Source organism: Diadema antillarum, unplaced genomic scaffold (assembly GCF_040938485.1).
Source record: "Diadema antillarum isolate AM-2024a unplaced genomic scaffold, OU_Dant_1.0 scf00000180, whole genome shotgun sequence".
In the NCBI taxonomy this organism is placed as follows: Eukaryota; Metazoa; Echinodermata; class Echinoidea; order Diadematoida; family Diadematidae; genus Diadema; species Diadema antillarum.
The window spans coordinates 2,446,699-2,465,199 of record NW_027271069.1 but is presented as its reverse complement, the minus strand read 5'-3'; the positions used below and the strand labels follow the sequence as shown (position 1 = coordinate 2,465,199).

At 37.5% G+C, this 18,501-nt stretch overlaps 1 protein-coding gene across 1 annotated transcript in view; it reads left to right on the top strand.

The window, feature by feature from the left end:
* Positions 1–18,501, top strand: part of LOC139723028 (gamma-aminobutyric acid type B receptor subunit 1-like) — a 102,334-nt gene that overhangs the window by 70,079 nt on the left and 13,754 nt on the right. The window contains exons 2-7 of the mRNA XM_071634305.1: positions 4,931–5,071; positions 6,260–6,430; positions 11,670–11,771; positions 13,466–13,580; positions 15,184–15,332; positions 16,974–17,124. Coding sequence (XP_071490406.1) covers positions 4,931–5,071; positions 6,260–6,430; positions 11,670–11,771; positions 13,466–13,580; positions 15,184–15,332; positions 16,974–17,124 — 829 coding nt within the window. The remainder of the gene's footprint in view (positions 1–4,930; positions 5,072–6,259; positions 6,431–11,669; positions 11,772–13,465; positions 13,581–15,183; positions 15,333–16,973; positions 17,125–18,501) is intronic.

Here is an 18,501-nt window from a genome sequence, read left to right as displayed (position 1 = left end):
TGAGTTTAGTGAACAGAATGAGAAATTGATGGACTAACGCATTATTTCATTAGCAGAGTATAATGATTTGTGTCGGTTAACTCTAACAATTTCGACTTATTAAAAGGGCTCTAGGTTTGCATGCAGCATTTGATCTGTTTGATTTACTAGGACAGATTGGGGCTGGAGCTATTGATATAATAAATACAGTACACTGTTTCAAATTCAACAATGTCAAAACCACTCCGCTTACCTCCTGAAACTCCATTATTTATTTTACACGAAGAGACAGCTCTTTCGATAAAAACATAAAAACCTGGTATAAGTGACGCACAAAGCTCTGAACTACTGGTCTTCAGTTACACGTGCTTTCTGTCTCACCCTCCCTATCTTTATCGTTTTTGTAGTCATGACAACCATTTACATAGATTATTACTGGTTCCCCTGTCGATGCAAATTGTAACATCACCTCCATAATCATAATTTCCTAAAGTGCGTTGCACGATACCGGGAAACCCGACACCACGAGCCATCGGAATTTTGGGCTGCTTGGCCCCTTGTCGATTATGACCGGACGGGCACGGGGGACTTCCCGGTACGATACCATCACAAAAGGCACATGATGGTTGTCTATTTTCTTCTTGTTTCTCCAAGATGGGCTTGTGGGATTCCAACGATTTTCAACGCCCTCAGGGCGTCACGGCAGGTAATCTAATCATATCATACAATCCAGAGTCGCATGATTTCTTCTTCGTTCTGGCTTTTCTTCTGTGTGTTTTTTTTTTTCCTTTTTAATAACAAACCAATACCGTTCCGAATTCGATTATCACCAGTGTAATTTCCTGGGAAGAGTTCCATTGTCGTTTTGGCCTATGTAAACCATGAATGCTCTGCAACAAATTAATATCACAAAAAGAAATATTGATGCGATCAGTAAATGCATTTATCAGGAGATCATGCATGTTATCTCATTCTACCTCTGACTTTCTCTCTCTGTCTGTATAGCAGTGTATTATTCTTTTTCTCCTTCTCTTTGTCTTTCGGTTCCATTTTCTCTCTCTCTCTCCCTCTCTCTCTCTCTCTCTCTTTCTCTTTCTCACTCCGTCCCCCTCTCACACACACTTTCTCTCATCATGTCATCCTTTTTTCTTCATGTGTATGTGTCATCACTTTTCTCTCTCTCTCTTTCTCTTTCTCTCCATAAGTATATGTATACATATATATATATATATATATATATGTATAATTTCATATAAATATATACATATATATACATATGTACATTATATACACATATACATGTATACAAATATACATATACATATACATATACATACATGTATGTACATATATATAAACTATAGATACATTATATACATAATATACATATATACATACAAACATATATACGCATATATATTCCTCTCTCTCTCTCTTTCTTTATGAGACGAGTGTTTCTCCCAAAGCTATCAATTAGGATATGGGGAAACATGGGAAAAAGATTTTTGAATGACATTCATAAAGTGTTAGATCATTCATAGTCCTTCGTTTACTTGTTTGGTGCAGCGAGCTACCTCCATCAGTAGGCTATTCACATTCTTTCATGTATTTCAGTACTTATTCCAGATATGGCTAGAAGCTTTTATTCACTCGGCTTCCCCAATGTTGTTAGAGTCCATTTACCCGATAGCTGCGCTCGTTATTGTACTTTCTGCCGTATCAAAAGCGACTTATTTGCTGAAGGCCGCACGTTAAAATTTCGGCTGAATAGAGGAGAAGTTCTCATAGCCAGTCGTTTGTCAGCGGTCAGATGAATACTGAAACGCCAGAACGCAGGTAATCAAATAAAGGGTGGTGAAAAAAAAAGATCCTCTCTTGATAATTCTTCAAAACCCCACGTTTTCCTCTTTGGGGAAAATGTTTCATCGCAAAATTGTGCCGCGATTTAATGTCATTTGAAATGAAGATGCATGCTTCTTCATTTCATCCCCTAATACTTCCTTTCACTGTGAGAGATACGATGTACAGCATGGTATAATACAGACCGGTCTGCCATGTGCTAATGTACCTCTGAAGGCACTGAATACATTGCGGAGTGGGAGTAAGAATAATGGCCATGATGTTCCTTATCTCCCCCTTTCTATAATATAGAATATATCATAATATTATGATGAGATCCACGTGTTGGCTCCACGAAGAAACGAAGACACAAACTGGCAAAGCATTTTTGCCCAATAAAGCATGAATTTATTCGATTCAAATTTTTGGCGTCCTAAGCCTTCTTTGGGAGTCTTGACAATTTATATTATATATATATATATATATATATATATATATATATATATATAGAGAGAGAGAGAGAGAGAGAGAGAGAGAGAGAGATAGAGGGAGAGAATATCTTCGTAGACTCCGAGCAGAAACATGGGGCTGTTATATATATTATATATGTATAATCTTAAACATATATATTATATATATATATATATATATATATATATATATATATATATTATACACATATATATGTATGTGTGTGTGTGTGTGTGTGTGTGTGTGTGTTATTGGATCTCTCTAAAGGAATTTGATAATTTGTTTTTCTTCAAGAATTTCAAGTATTTTTGTTGTCAACTTAGTACCAGCCCCTGCTTCAAAATTTCCTGTCATACTATATTAATATTATCATTGTCATCCACCGACAGGAGTTAGATTGATGAAATTTTATTAAGTGATGTAGCTTGTAAATTGTGCCTTTTTCATTGAAACATGGATAAGAGAGAGTGAGCGAGAGAGAGAGAGATAGAGAGAGAGAGAGAGAAAGGGAACGAGCGTGTGAGACAATGATATAATTCACTTGTTTGACACATCTCTGAGAGTTAACTTTTGACCTTCTTGTATGTATTTGTTTCCTGTATAATTACTTTTCTGATTTAGACCCTCTTTTACTATTTTTACAGTATATCATATCTTTCATTCGATTGACGCAATAAGAAAGTGTGCTTCATAAACTATTTCCCTACCCGCATGCTCTGCACGGAATGTATTTAATTCACTATTATCAAAACGAAGCGTTTTAGCAAGGCTCGAATGGGGATTTTAACACAATTGACATGACCAGGCCAACACTCTTTTCATCTATCAACAACCTGTTAGACAGCGCAATCAATGGTTTTGACACTGCTTTGTAATTTCAAATGATTTTCTGTACGCATTACAGTATAAATGTGACTGTGAGCGAAACAATCGAACAAACTAAAACTTGATTGTAACTTCTAGTTAAAGATTGTATAGCAAGAGAGATAAAGAGGTCACACTATAGAATAGAACTTTTCATCTACACATCATAAAACATTCCAGTGATTGCTGTGGGCTAATCATTATGAACGTATCTTCTAAGTTAATTGATTTAAATGATATTCCACTATCTAAGAAAAATAGGTCAAACTTTGCACCTTTACAAGTGACACAATTATCATAATTGTAGCACCTTCATAACGGGTGCAGCTTTGCACCTTTCTGGTCTGAAAGGTGGGAAATTGCACAAGTAAAAATGCTCCCAGGTGCAATGATGAACATAATTTTCTCAAAGTGCATCCGGGACCCTCAGTTTACAACATTACAACATTGCTCAATGATTTTGATACCACAGTTTTGTTTGCCTGATTACAACATTCAAATGAGTGTCATATCTTATTATCCTTTGTTTGGTTTGATGCCGACTGGCAGAGAATACCCTATAGCGCTGTGCTCACTTTTCGAAAGATCCTGGTACACAAAGAGTTAATCATAGCTTCTCAAACATCAGGCATTATTACAATAACAAATGGATTGGGCTATAGTCAGTCGCTCCTGATGCGTTCACTTGAAAGGAGTGTTTCATCATTGACCTGAGTGTATGTATGAATTATGTGTGTGAGTGTGTTCCTGACGTCTATACGCTGTAGAAGGTCTCTAAACATCGCGGAGAACGAGGCCGAAAAGGTGCTTAATTATAAACTGCATTCGCAAGTCATGCAAGTATCGTAAGAGTTTCAATTCAGAATATTTCATGTTCTGTGCCTGTTGATGTGAATGTCATTCCTATTTGTCACCCTGTTTGCAGATACAAAACCGAAGGCTCTTTGACACTATGATTAGTATCTAGTCGTTTTCAACCTGCTCTTAGAGCACACTGATTGTTCCTCATTTGAAGGTTAATTAAAGTAGCAAGATACAAATGCAAAGACACGGCCACGTTTTCATCCGCGGAAGGACGTGTCAATAAGGTGTATGGTGACAATATGACAATGACAAAATCATTGTGATTGTGAGAAATATCTATAATATGCAAGTGTTTTAGAACACCCCCCCCCCTCCCTCCAAACACACGCAAAGACGTTTATTCAGACACTTGTTTTCGTTGTAGGTTTCAAAAGTGCCTTTTTGTTGAAATAGAAATTTCTTGGTATTTATTTTGATGAATACGGCACATATGGTGTAAAATGATAAGTACAACTGGAGGAGAATGAAGAAAAAAAAAAAGAGAATCGAAGTAAAAACCACTTTATCGATCAAATTGCACAGTTAGAATGTTACAAATGACAACACTAAAAACCATTCCTTTTGCAACGTGACACACAATATAAAAAAATAATTAAATTGAATTGGAAAAAAAGTTCTTTATTATAGAAATGTGACTGGGTACCAGAGGCGGAATTACACAGATTAAGGTCTACATGTACAAATGATACTCACAGACACAAATGGAAAACGATTTCATATTATATGAATATAATATCACAACTAAAATATTAACAATTCTATACAAATAGGGGGATACAAACTCCAACATGTCTATACAACAGTGATAGCCAACTAAAACGTTTTTATTTGTCATGTCTATTACCAAAACGGAGAAATTGTTTAACTGAGTTACATTCATGACTCTCTCTCTCTCTCTCTATCTCTCTTCCAGTGTAACGGAGGCACCGGAACTGACGTCATGTACAGGGAATTATATAACAAATCGACGACCAAGATTATGGTGCTGGGAGCGGGATGTTCTATTGTCACCCAGCCCACGGCACAGGCGTCTCATTTGTGGAACCTTTTGCAGGTAATATCAAACCTATTAAACATTGTACCACGGTATATATACATATTATATATATATATATATATATATATATATATATATATATATATACATGTATAAATTACATTGATTGATTAGTTATGCATTAATCATTATATAATATAAAACTATGGGTTTTTTGTATCCCCTTGCAATGTTTTCAACTTGATTAGATCCCATCGAATCACAATCCCGTCATGCTCAACCTGCTGACATTGCTTCTTTACATCGATGTCTACATCAATGGAGCCAGTTTTATATAAATCATGTTTATATATACTTTGATTAGGAGCTAATTTTGGATGATTCTCTGCGCAGTTGACTTTGTGTTGAATGCCCTGACTATAGCAAATCCAAAATTAAGTATGAGTATGAGTGTGCGTTGTGCGTGTTTGTTCGACTTACATCTCACTAGTCAAAAACAAAATGATCAACAACCTTTTTTTTATATAAAGCATTGTATGTTCCTTATTGATTAAAAACTGTAGAATTAATGTACTGTAGTGGACCCTAGGCCTTACACACCATAAACAAGTCAACAAATGCGTGGCTACTGATGCGGTACCACTTCGCAGATCGTGATATTAAACTTTTTTCCCTTCAGTCTTCCTCCTAAACGAAAGCACATGCCATCTCATCTTCAAGTTATATATTTTCAAAAACTGCAGTGTTGTAGTCTTTCTTTTTCCCACAATCAAACTATAAAGAATATAAACGAAATATTATCTAAAAACAGATTAACCAAGTTTGAAAAAATTAAGTAAGCCGGGTAAACGTTAAAAGATATAAGGGAATTTTTTCTAATTCTTCGTTTTTTGTTATTATTGTTCGTTGTCATTTTGCTACTCTGAGAAAAAAAAGACGAGTGAAACGTTCACTCACTCATTTTGAAGTGACCTCAGGGATCACTCGAATATCTTTGAGAGATCCCAGAGGTCACTCCAAATTCAGTGGAAATGAACATGTTCACTCAAAATTCAATACAATTTCAATCTAAACTCACTCTTTTCTGTTATTCACTCCTTCAAGAGTGAACATTTTGCACTCGATCTTTTTTCCTTTTTTTTGAGAGAGAGAGAGAATATGCTGTGTACTTGTTTTCTTTTTGTATTAGTTTGTTCCCCGGCCTCGTGTTGTAATTATACTTCTCTTCGCTTTCTGCCGATACAGCTCTCGTACTCGTCCGCATCGCCCAAGCTGTCAGAGCGAGACCTCTTCCCCAAGTTCTTCCGCATGTTTCCCCCGGAGACGGTATTTAACGTGGTCAAATTCGAGATGCTGCGTCATTTCAGATGGCGCAAGGTCGCGACCCTGCATCAAACCATCGAACTCTTTTCCCTGGTGAGTCCCCAGCCTCATCCCGTAGGGTGTCGATGGCGGGTGCCGATGGGAAGTAAGCCAGTATAATTATAGGGTTCACCCATCACATCCACGTATAACATTTGGGGAAATTGTTATGTTTTTATATTTTGCTTTCGGGAAGATGTTTTGTTGACTTTGGGTTGTTATGACAAACAGTATGATTCATGGATAAAAGATCAACAAGAACAACGAACAAGCAAGCAAATAAGCCTAACTTGAAAAAACAACAACAACAGGGAGTTGTTTCTTTATTCAAATAAATATTTATTCACTTCCAATCAAATAATACAAGAAACATCAATTCACTTTGTTACCTACGGTACAGACATTTCAAAAAATATAACGGAGATACCACGATCATAATCATAATATTATACTCTCACCCATACAGGCGCATCCCTATACACCTAACGGCATATTTGTGTCATTATCGTCATCACCGTCATTATTATCTTAACAATGAAAACTGCTACTTAATCTTTAACATTATCACTATCGTCCTAATTACTATTGTTAATAACTCTCGCCCATACATTGCGTAGTCGGATTTATTTGTAACCCTGCACCACAAAACAAACAAAAAGTCGCCAGACATTAATTTTTAGTTAAGACCATATTCTGAAAGATCAGAATTTAAGCTTTAAAATGATGTATAACTCAAATCAAATGGACTCTCCTAACCTATCTAAATATTGGAAAGAAAGCACAAACTCAGGAAAAGTGTGAACTGAGAAAAGACGCTCTGAAGTACAATGTCTATTCAAGCGCTTAATCTTTACCAAACCGTGCCGGCTGTGCGATGGATGGGACAAAAAAAAAGAAGCAGGAAGTAAACCACCCGAGTAACAACAATAAAGAGATTATCAGATTAAACTGAAATTAAAAATGCCTCATTAACACATTCTGTCCATAATCAATGCCAATTTTCAAAGCAGTAGCCCTATCCTTTCAAAAGTTATTAGAATTGAAAGTGAAGAGTGTGGACAAGGTTTTTCAGAAATGAAAAAGGGATTCTAAAGACACACCTAATCACACTATTCTATCAATAAATATTCGAGATAAACTGCTAAAAAAACACACTTTCCTGCCCGTTTTATGGTACCAAATTTTAGCATAATGTAAAAGAAGACCCGCTCTTTCAGAAAATGTGAAAAAGTCAAGTTGGTCTGGGTTGACCCATTTCACTTATTTTCAGTCCTCAGGCAAAATCAGTGTGTGCGACTTTATGTTCGTTTTGTGGTGCACGGTCACATTTGTAGTCCAGTTCCCGCCCCATTCCTCCACAGCTCCACCCGTCCCACCCCTTCCTGAAACCACGAGCTTGCGATCATTGAATTTATGGAAGCCATTCATATCATGGAAAACATTTTCAGCAGCTTTCGAAGACAAGACGTCCCCTGGCCTTTCCAAAGTCGAAACGGTTGAATTATACATCATTGCCTTCACCATGCTAGATGAATTACCTAACGCTGTGTCATCATTTTCTCCGTTGGTGATTCAAGGCAATGCAAACTTGCAACTTGTTCTCAAAATGACTGTCAATAAGTTATCATGTAGTAGAGAAAAAATAATGAATAAGTAAAGAAGATCAAACTAGAATAATAGCGTGTCGATACATGACATTTTGATATAATCATGCAAAATTTCTGTACACAATGTTTGAGAATAATTTCCGTGTCCGAAAGCACGCAAATCTTAACTTGCCGTCCTCTTGCGTGTACTGCAAGGGTGTTTTGACATGAGCAATGCTTTGCACGATAAAACTCACGTTACTTCACACCGAGGAGGTACTAGGCCTACAGTACCTCCTTGATCACACAAGTAGTCTACTCGACCTGTATTTCTAGAACTGGAGCGGAAATGCGGAGGTCATCAAAAGCGCCATTTTTTTTCTAGACCAAAAGTGAACCTTATTCACCCCTATAATTGAAATCACAACGACAATAAAACAGAGAGGCGCGGGCCTATCATTTGAATACATTCATTTTGATTGTCATGTTTTAGGATTGTGTGTCGGTAAGCTTTCAATTACCGACACTTTGAACATCCATTTACCATTTGAATACGCGAATACCCGAAATGTCTAAAGGCGCCCCGGGACAGTTTTCATGTCATGACGGAACGCAACATAAAACTGCAAAATGCTGCAGCTAACATCTTGTTACGACATAACCACAGGGACAAACTTATGTCTAGAATTACCTAGATGCAACGCTGCAAGCAAGCAGCAGTCCAATTATCGGTAGCTGGAACCAACATTTCATTTTAGTTTATTTTCTTGAGACCGGTATAGGCTTTATTGCCGCTCATGGCACCAGTTGCCATATTTCGGTCCTCTTTGTTATTTTGTTTGAAAAGTTATGCTGAAATTCCCGTTTGGTTTGGTTTATAATGTATGTAAAATGCAAAATTAGCATGTCTCACTTCAGGTCTGGACATTCGGTGGTATACCCTGTTTTATATTGGTCACATCAATGCTTTTCGTTCAAAGGTGTCTGCTTTCGAAAATTTGATTTGCATACTCTGTAGCATTTGAGACAATTTGGCGGTATACAAATAAACCCTCCCTCTGTCCCAGAGAAGTCGTCCAAGGAAATGAGAGAACATTATTATTATTATTGTTGTTATCATTATTATGTTATTATTATTATTATTATTATTATTTCATTATTATTATTATTATTATCATCATTATTATTATCATTATTATCATTAATGTCATTATTATTATTATTATTATTATTATTAGTAGTAGTAGTAGTAGTAGTAGTGGTAGTTCTTGTTGTAGTAGTAGTTGTAGTATAAATACTAGTAGAAGTAGTAATTATTTAGCACAAATGAGAGGGGAAAAAAAAACTAGATTGTGACGTAGAAAATAGGGCTGCCAGGGGCAAGAAAAGGAAAACTTAATTGTTTACCATGACCCGCAGGTCTTCTACCCCACACCCATAAACTATGTCAAAGTCTGTACATAAAATAACACTTGCATTGTATCAGGCACAGTGACTTAAACTTTAAGAGATCCAAGGGATAAAACAATCGTGTCAAAGAAATAAATTAAAGAGATAAAAAGGATTACGTAAAAGGATCAAAAGGATAAAGCAAACAGATAAAAGGGAAAAGTAATGATATAAGGTATAAAGTAAAGAGTTTAAAGGGATAAAGAAAAGACATTAAAGGGATAAGATAAAGAGCTCATAGAGATATCGATAAATTAAAGAGATCAAAGTGATAAAACAAAATAATCACACGGATAAAATAAAGAAATCAAATCTAAGAAGTGAAGAGATTAAAGGGAGAGAGTAATAGAGAAATCTTATGTCAGATTTTTTTTTTTTTTTGGGGGGGGGAGGGCTGAGGAACGTTAGGTACTGACACAGACCGATGAGTAGTGACACGGTAGGTCAGATGATACCAAAGCACAGTGATTAATTACACCGCGAAAGGGGAAATTGTGCAAAGCAATTGGATTGGGATCATGCGAGCCCTGTCGAATCGCATTTCCATATGATTTCACGTTTGCCAAGGGAATATCCCAATCAATGAATGTACAGTGATATGTAACTGAGCACGCACACGCCTATTCATCATTCGGTAATAAAATGGAGATGTAAAAACACCTGTCTCTAATTGTCGGGAGAGACTGGTCCACTCGGAATTTCAAAATGAAAATGGTTTTTGAAAACCGACCGGAAATCAACATTGCAAACATCTCATTATTCAAACAAGAAATTCACTCAGTAGCTTTGAACTTAAAATGATTTTGGAACACCTTATTGTCATGACAATAAATTAATGTAATCGAATTGTCACTTTTCGTTACCTTTAACATGTATAGCCGTATAGCATTCTGTACGATCTACCCCGTGACACAGGCATGTTTGATCGTTATTCTCATACTAGTTAACCAAAGTAGAAGTATGGAAATGCAATAATTTTAAGTTTTTAGTTGAAGAATACACAATGCATATTATGTGGTGACAATGCTAGACTGGTATTGTCACTTTGCTATTTCATAAAGTTGAATGATTTTTTTTTTTTGAAGCAGCTTAATGACTCGACAATCTTCATGTGAATGTAATTTCAGCAATTTAAGCATTGGAAATATTTCCATGTGCATTTATTATGCTTCGTTACCTTAAAGTGCAATTTGTTGACCTTGCGATTTTTGTAATCGCTGTATCTATTTCACATAATTTACTCATTTGATAATTTGATTAGTATATGTACATGGTATATGCTTACGTATAAACGGATTTCTTTTTCTACACAATGATTACACACTTACATAGAAAACTGATGACAAATGGGGGGGGGGGGGGATCCGTGTAATTGAGTGTCACTGTCAAAGAGTTATTGAGGATACTGTCAAAGAGTTATTGAGGATACTGTCAAAGAGTAATTGGTGAAATCAAGAGAGAATACCGAACTCCTGGATTATTATTTCCATCACACATTTATTCCATAAAGTACTAAACTTGTTCAAACATATCCTGGCTGTCATACTTGTTTGGAATGCAGAGAAATAATCAAATGATGTTAGTACAATTAAAGTAAAAATATGGCACAGCTAAGGTTAAATGATATAAAAATGCATCCCTTTCTGAAGATACGGTATGTTATTTAATCTTTGTTTATTCGATTTGTGAAAACGATCCTCTTTCACCAGTTTTTATTTTGAGCAATAGTTATGTCAGATTATAACCATGCAGTGGTAGCATTCTAAACTTTGCCTCAGTGGACCATTTCAGCATTGAACGCCCTAACCCCCAATACCATCTTGCAAACTTGCAATACTACAAAGAATATTCTTTAAAGTGAACAAATATACGCAGATACTGAGGCAAGTGGAAAATCAAGATGTCCTTCGGGGAAAGGGGTAAAGAGTAGCTTTGTCCTATGTATAGTCATCCTAACAAAACGTCGCATTCCGTTTCCGAAATGCGAGCTCATATTAAATAGACCATGGCCGTTTTGTTACTTTTTTTTTTCTTTCTCTGTCGCTTTAAAAGAGTCTCGATATTTAGCTCCATTCTGCGGACACAGCGAAAGGGCGAACTCGAAACCATCCACTTATCTCTTTCTGTTTCTCTCTACTTCTCTCTCTCTCTCTCTCTCTCTCTCTCTTTCTCTCTCCCTATTCTCTCTCTATCCCTCCCCCCCCATCCTTCTCTATCTTATTCTGTCCTCTCGCCGTTTTTCATTCTCTGTTTTTTAGCCGACGGCAGATTTTCTGCACGATGCTCGGTCTCAAGGCGTCGAAATCATCGCCTCGGAGAGTTTTTCGGAGGAGCCTTCTCTTCAAGTTTCAAACCTCAAGGTAACGATCCTTAACTCTATGGGAGTACATAAGCGCCAACCAATCTCCAACCCCACCCCCATCCATCCAACCAACACACACAGATACAAACACACAGATCTGAACACCCACCACGCAGTCAAAACAGTCAATAGAATATCACTGCGTATTTGTCATTAGGTATACACACAGTGGTTGGCATCTAGGAAACTGTTTTGCACCAACCAATCTCCCCCTCCCACCACAACCCTGCAACACTCACAAATACAAACACACACACACATCCTACCCACAACGCAGTCAAAACAGTCAACAGAATGTCACCGCGTATCATATGTCTGTAGGTACCCACGTTGGTTGGCATCTATCCTGTACAAAACTGTTTTTGATGCGAAACAAGATACATTATGTGCTTTGATATCTAGGACTAAAGCAAACATAGTATAATATGACACATACACACACACGCACTGATGCCCCAGTCAAGAAAATCAAACTGTTTCCTACGGGATTCGGGTGTGCCGTGAAAACTAACCCCGATAGGAAATAAGGATATATCGGAGGCGATAGATTAACCGACTTTCACTCGGCCCTTCATCAGAATATGAAATCTAATCGTACAAAACGAGCTCAATTACTTAAGAAGCATATTTTATTTTTAGCGTGACGCGACATGAAAAGAACAGAATTAATAGCTACTATATACCCTGTAGACCGAGTGATGTGTAATATATCAGAAGTTACGCTTTTACAATTTTTTCTAGGCTAATCCAATTTCACCAGATCATCTGGCTGAGCTGGAACATGGCCTGCTCTACTTTAATACATCGTCTGAATGACGGCTCTAGATGCGAAATGGGATTTGTCTGGTCAGCATGCATGGCATTATGGAAAGTCACGAAACATTATGTTTGTCTCGCTGTCATAAGTCATAATGAACAGAAGATTATTACACCATGATGTTTATAGTGCGTGCAAGTAGCAAATTTGATATACGTAGTTTAATAACAAAACGATACCCCGTCATGGGAAATAGTACCACGTAATCAGAGAATGTAATGATGCTGTCCCAGCCAATATTTATCCCCTCCTATAAATCTAGGCGTAAATTCCCTGATAAACAATACCAGTATTAAAACGTCCACACATTAAACGGATCGTATAGTTGTGGTCGAGACCTAATTTTTGGTTTCTAATATTTTTTGGCGAGATAATGAGAAACCTTCCATTAAATATGAAAGAACATGTAATTCCAAAAGGGATTCAACGTTTATTTGATGAAAATGGTTTTAAAATGGCTGAGATATCCAAAACAGAGCAATCTTAATAAAAGGTGGGATCCGCTTTTCATTAGGATTGCTTTGTTTTACTTTGTTTTTGGATGTCTCAGCCATTTCAAAACCAATTTTCATCAAATAAACTTTGGATTCATCTTAGAAAGGTATGCTCTGTATTATTTCATAAGTCATGTAAGTAGTTTCTTGGTATCTCGCAAAAAGTTAAAAACCTAATCCAAATCTCCACAAATACTATATCATCCCTGTAGCACTATATTCGAAGTGCATCAAATGGGGTATGATATTCGTGTATATACATGTATATGATATGCATGCACAATACAAGGGCATACACCGAGATTGTCCCCCCCCCCCCTGCCAGTTACTAAAGCATACATTATGGCTCTGTTTTATCTAACGTCACGTTCCATCATGCAGAAGCAAGGGGCTCGGATCATCATCGGAAACTTCTACGAGAATCGCGCCCGCCAGGTCTTCTGTGAGGCGTACAAGAACGGGTTGTACGGAGAGAAATACGTGTGGATAATCACAGGTCAGTATGCATACATACTTGACCATTATTTTGTTGTGTTTGACAGGAAAATATTGTGTAATACTTAAAGGACGAGTTCACCGAAATATGATTATGAGTGAATTTAGTAAATGCAGCAATATTAGAAGAACACGTCTGTGAACGTTTGAGGAAAATCTGACAATCGGTTCAAAGGTCACTGGTTCATATGATTTTTTAAAGTTTCAGGGCCGCCATCGCTTGGTGAGAAGACTATGGCAGCTTGTGACATCACTACTGGGCAATGATTTAAATAAAACATACAGATAATTCAAAATATGTTCATAATTATTTCTAGCAAGAAGAAAGAGCATTTGAATTAACTTTTCTTTTCAGAAAGCAGAGGGAACAATGTTTCTTGTAACGTGTGTCAGCAATTTGACAAGTCGAGGGAATGTGTACTAAAAAAAAAAAGATGACATTTTGTGGATTTCTCCTTATATTTTCTTTATGTCGTAGCCCTGCAGTGACATCATGTACAACTGTAGTCTTCACGTCCAGCGATGGTTTCACTAAAACTTTAAAAACGCAAAGCTTTTTAAACGGATTTTCCCAATTTTCCCCAAACTAATATTGCTGCATTTCTTCAATCCGCGCATAAAATATACTATTTAGGTAAACCTGTCCATTATAATCCCTCACAATTTGGCAACGTTTGGAGCGCTTCATTACATTAATAATAGATATAGGAAAAGTGCTCTACGCAAGGTGTACCAGCCTGTTATCATCAAGTATTAACGTTATCTGCGACAGTGCACGTGATTTTTGACAATGTGGCAGATTCAAGTTGGTGACGATTACAGTTTTGTGGATTGTTTTCAAAGGGACGGTTTAGTTTGGCTAAGAGGGGAATTCAGGTTTTAACTTTTTACGAGATAATTAGAAACTTCTTATATGAAATATCTAAGAGCATACAACTCTAAGAGGAATTCAAACTTTCTTTGACCGAAACCAGTTTTGAAATGACTGAGATGTCCAAAACAAAGAGGTCCTTATAGAAGGTCACAAGTGGGTCCTACTTTTCATATGAACCACTTTATTTTATTTTATATATATTTCAGCCATTTCAAACCCGATTTTCATCAAACAAACTTTGAGTTACACTTAGAGTGGTATGCTTTTTCATATTTCATAATTGGTTCTTATTATCTCGTAAAAAGTCTAATAGATAACTAAATCCCATCTCAACCAAAATTGCATTACCCATTGCGTTGAGTGGAGATGGGGCTCTCTCTACGAGAGCATGCAACGTTGCTCGGTTATCGACCTCTGACTGCAGACAACCCACTTCTCTGCTCCATGAGGAAGATAATAATCGACATGGTAGACCATAGGGATCTCTCTGAAATCCCACACATCCCTATAGAGAAAAAGAGGCGCTACGTAACATTACAGAAATTGTATGCCGACGTGTGAAGACCCTCCTGAGGGACGCAAAGCCTTTGGCGTGTGAGAAGATAATATAATAATCTCCCCAGCTCACGCCCTCTGTATCCTTTCTTCTGTCTGTCTCTTTTCTATTTCTCTTAGTGTCTTTTTTTTTTTCTTTCTTTATCTGCTGTTGGGATTTTCCCGTTTCTCGCAGGCTGGTACAGCAACGAGTGGTGGCGCGCTAACGACCCCGATTATCCGCATGACTGCACCACGCAGCAGATGGACGAGGCGGTCGCTGGATACTTCACCACGGATGCCCTCCCGCTCAGCTTGGCCACGAGACCCGGGGTTTCGGGGAAGGTAGGATAATGTGGTTCTTTTTTTTTCGGGCAATGTGCCTTTAAGTCTTGTTCGCCCATTACTATCATAACTATTAGATATTGTTCACGGGAAGACTGCATTTTACAAGTCAAGCTTTTCAGACGTTCCCTCCATTTCCAACAACTTTTATTTGACAAGATAAAGTCACAGGTAGCCTATTATGATTGTATTCGTTTAAACTATGTTTTCCCTTATTATAAGAAGTGAGCTTCATAGATTTCATAGATTTCGTAAGTTTGCACATGCAAATTTTATATTGTACTCTTTTTTTTTGTTGGAATTGTAATAAAATGATATGATTGAAATTAAATCAAATATGGAAAAATTGTCTTTTCAACATTTTTGTTAATGTATTCTTACTCCATTCTGATTAACTGATATTATTTGAACATCTTTTCCCTCTTCGCGGACGAAAAAAAAAAAAAAACAGTTCATTGCCAAAACAATATATCTAGAACAACCGGATAGGACGGGCAGCTCTGATTTTGACAAAGCCAAGATAGTGAATATTGTTACTTTGAACAAGTCAGATGTGTGGATGTAGGACTGGAAAGAGAAATGAAAAAGAAGATGGAAAGATAGATAGAGAGAGCAAGAAAGAGAGAGAAAGAAAGAGAGAGAGAGATGAACGGAAAGAGAGAGAGAGAGAGAGAGAGAGTGAGAGAGGGAGAAAGAGAGGGAGATAGGAAGGGAGGGAGGGAGAGAGGGTGAAAAGGAGACGAGAAGAGATGGGAGATGTGTGTTTGGTTTCTCTGAGCTGCCAATAAGGATGAACGTGCGTGAAACCTCAGGGGCGGTATAAAGGGAAAGAATCTAAAAAGGATGATGGAGTCTGTTGCTAAAGGTTGCTAGGTGCCACATTTCAAAAACTGATTGACACTATCGTGTCTTGATCAAGTAACAACGTTATTCCGTCAAGGCAAATTACCTTGAATGGGGAGGGAAAAAAAAGAAAAAAGCTGGCAATTGATCCACTTTGATTGTTTTGAATTTCGAGATAGTGGTTGTTGATGGGTACACGAAGCGAAAAGTACCATTCATCAGTGCTATTTCATTTCTCTTTTCTCGGATGCAAATATATTGTGAAAAGGAAACTCGGTTTTTTTTTGTATGCTTTTCCCCATCCAAGACATTTTGCGTAAACTACACAACGAACAGCGTTCTATCCCTTTCAGAGCTTGTGAGGAATTACATCAGTAATCGAAAAACACTATGACGATAATAGAGATAGAGATAGTGAGAAACCTCTTATGAAATATGAAAGAGCATGTAAATCCATAAGGAATTCAACATTTATTTGAAGAAAATTGGATTTTGAAAAGGCTGAGTTGTTCACATAAAGCGATCCTAATAAAAGTAGGGACCCAACTGTTATTATCCTAAAACTATTATCCCTAAAACTTTGTTTTTAGGATTTCTCAGCCATTTCAAAACCTGTTTTTATCCAAATATTAATAAATTTTAAAGTCCTCTTAGGGTGGTATGGCCTGTAACATTTTATAGATGGTCTCTTAGTATTTCGTAAAAAACAAAAGCTCGTTGATCTTCATCTTCATCCCTGTAAATTTGCGTTCATCATATTGGTATTTGTTTGTTTGATGGTGTTTTTTTTCACTCCAGACAACCGAGGAATTCTGGGAGGAGTACTCTACTTATGTTGGCGGGAATCCGGAGAGTCTGTCTGGCCACCAGGAGGCGCCCTACGGATACGACAGTGTGTGGACCATCGCTTTGATGTTGCAGGAGGCAGAAGATATTCTACAGAAGATGGGTAAAATACCGGGAAATTAACGTTGTTATATCGATACTCAAAATCATTTTCCACTTTTTCTTTTTCTTTGTGTGTGTGTGTGGGGGGGGGGGGGGGAGGGGAGGGGGATTAAGGTACATTGTTGCGTAATTCTTCTGTTGCCCAAGTCGTCTTTAATGAGTGGTGAGAACGTGCATGGTGATACTTCTATTCACTTACCTTTTAATTTTTTTTTTGAATGGATAACTTGATCACTTCAATGGATCTGTGGCTTATATGTGATAGAATCTTCCCCCCAAAGCTGACATTCACGCATATATTTAGTATTCGCTTGTGGATGCCATCTCGTGATAATAGGACACGGCAAATACTTAACCCGTAAAAGTTCCGCACGGGAACCTGGGGGCCTGTGTATGAAGTATATGGGCATTTTAGAATTCGGTACGGAATGGGTTAACCTTTCATTTTCTGTTTGTCCACTGGTGTTTAATATCTAAAGTAGATATGAATGTATTATTGTGATTTTCGATATAACAAGACATATAATACTTACACCAAATTTCATGGGGTTTTTTCGAGGATTTATGAATGAAATATATGGTGGTAATCTGTCTTCGCTGTTTATGCATAAACTACAGGGTTCTGCTCCGTAAAAACATCGAACTCATTGTAAAAGGCAGTGCTATATATGTTTTATTACTTTCCCACACACACACACACACGTACACACACACACACACACACACACATACTCACTACCGAGACACATGCCATTTTGTCAGCCAAGTGTAGTAAGTGGTGTGCAAGAAACACCGCTTCATTGGCAATGGCTTTTCCGTTGAAGTTCTTGTCCTCGAATATACCGAATTAATAATCTAAAAAGATCATGTAATCAACGAAGAGCAAGTGTGACGACAATGTCTTCTTAATTTCGCTTCCACGCGCCGTCGTGTTCGAAAACCCCTGCGGGTTTGTGGGTAATGCATAATTTCCTTCCTTACTCTCCGAGCTCGTCTCGCTGTAGTCGTTGCCATGACAACCTCATATGTCGCGCGTTTCCCGCCGTTAATGTTCACTCATGAAACGCACTCCCACCGCAATCAATCGGCTGTTGAAAGTTGGACGCAGGCCAGCTCGATTCACACGTCCGAGAGCGATGACCTCAAGGATTCTGCACCACATTCCAGTTCTAGTCATTTCTCCAAATACTATACACTGTAAAAACATCGGTGTTATAGATTTAACACCATGGGTGTTAAATCTAACACCGATCAAGTGTTAATAGAGGACCACACCCACAGGTGTAGAAAATGCACTGTGATGGTGTTGAAAAGTGTTCACCTGACACTTCGTGGTGTTAATCTGACACTGTACCTGGTGATATTTTGACACTGCACT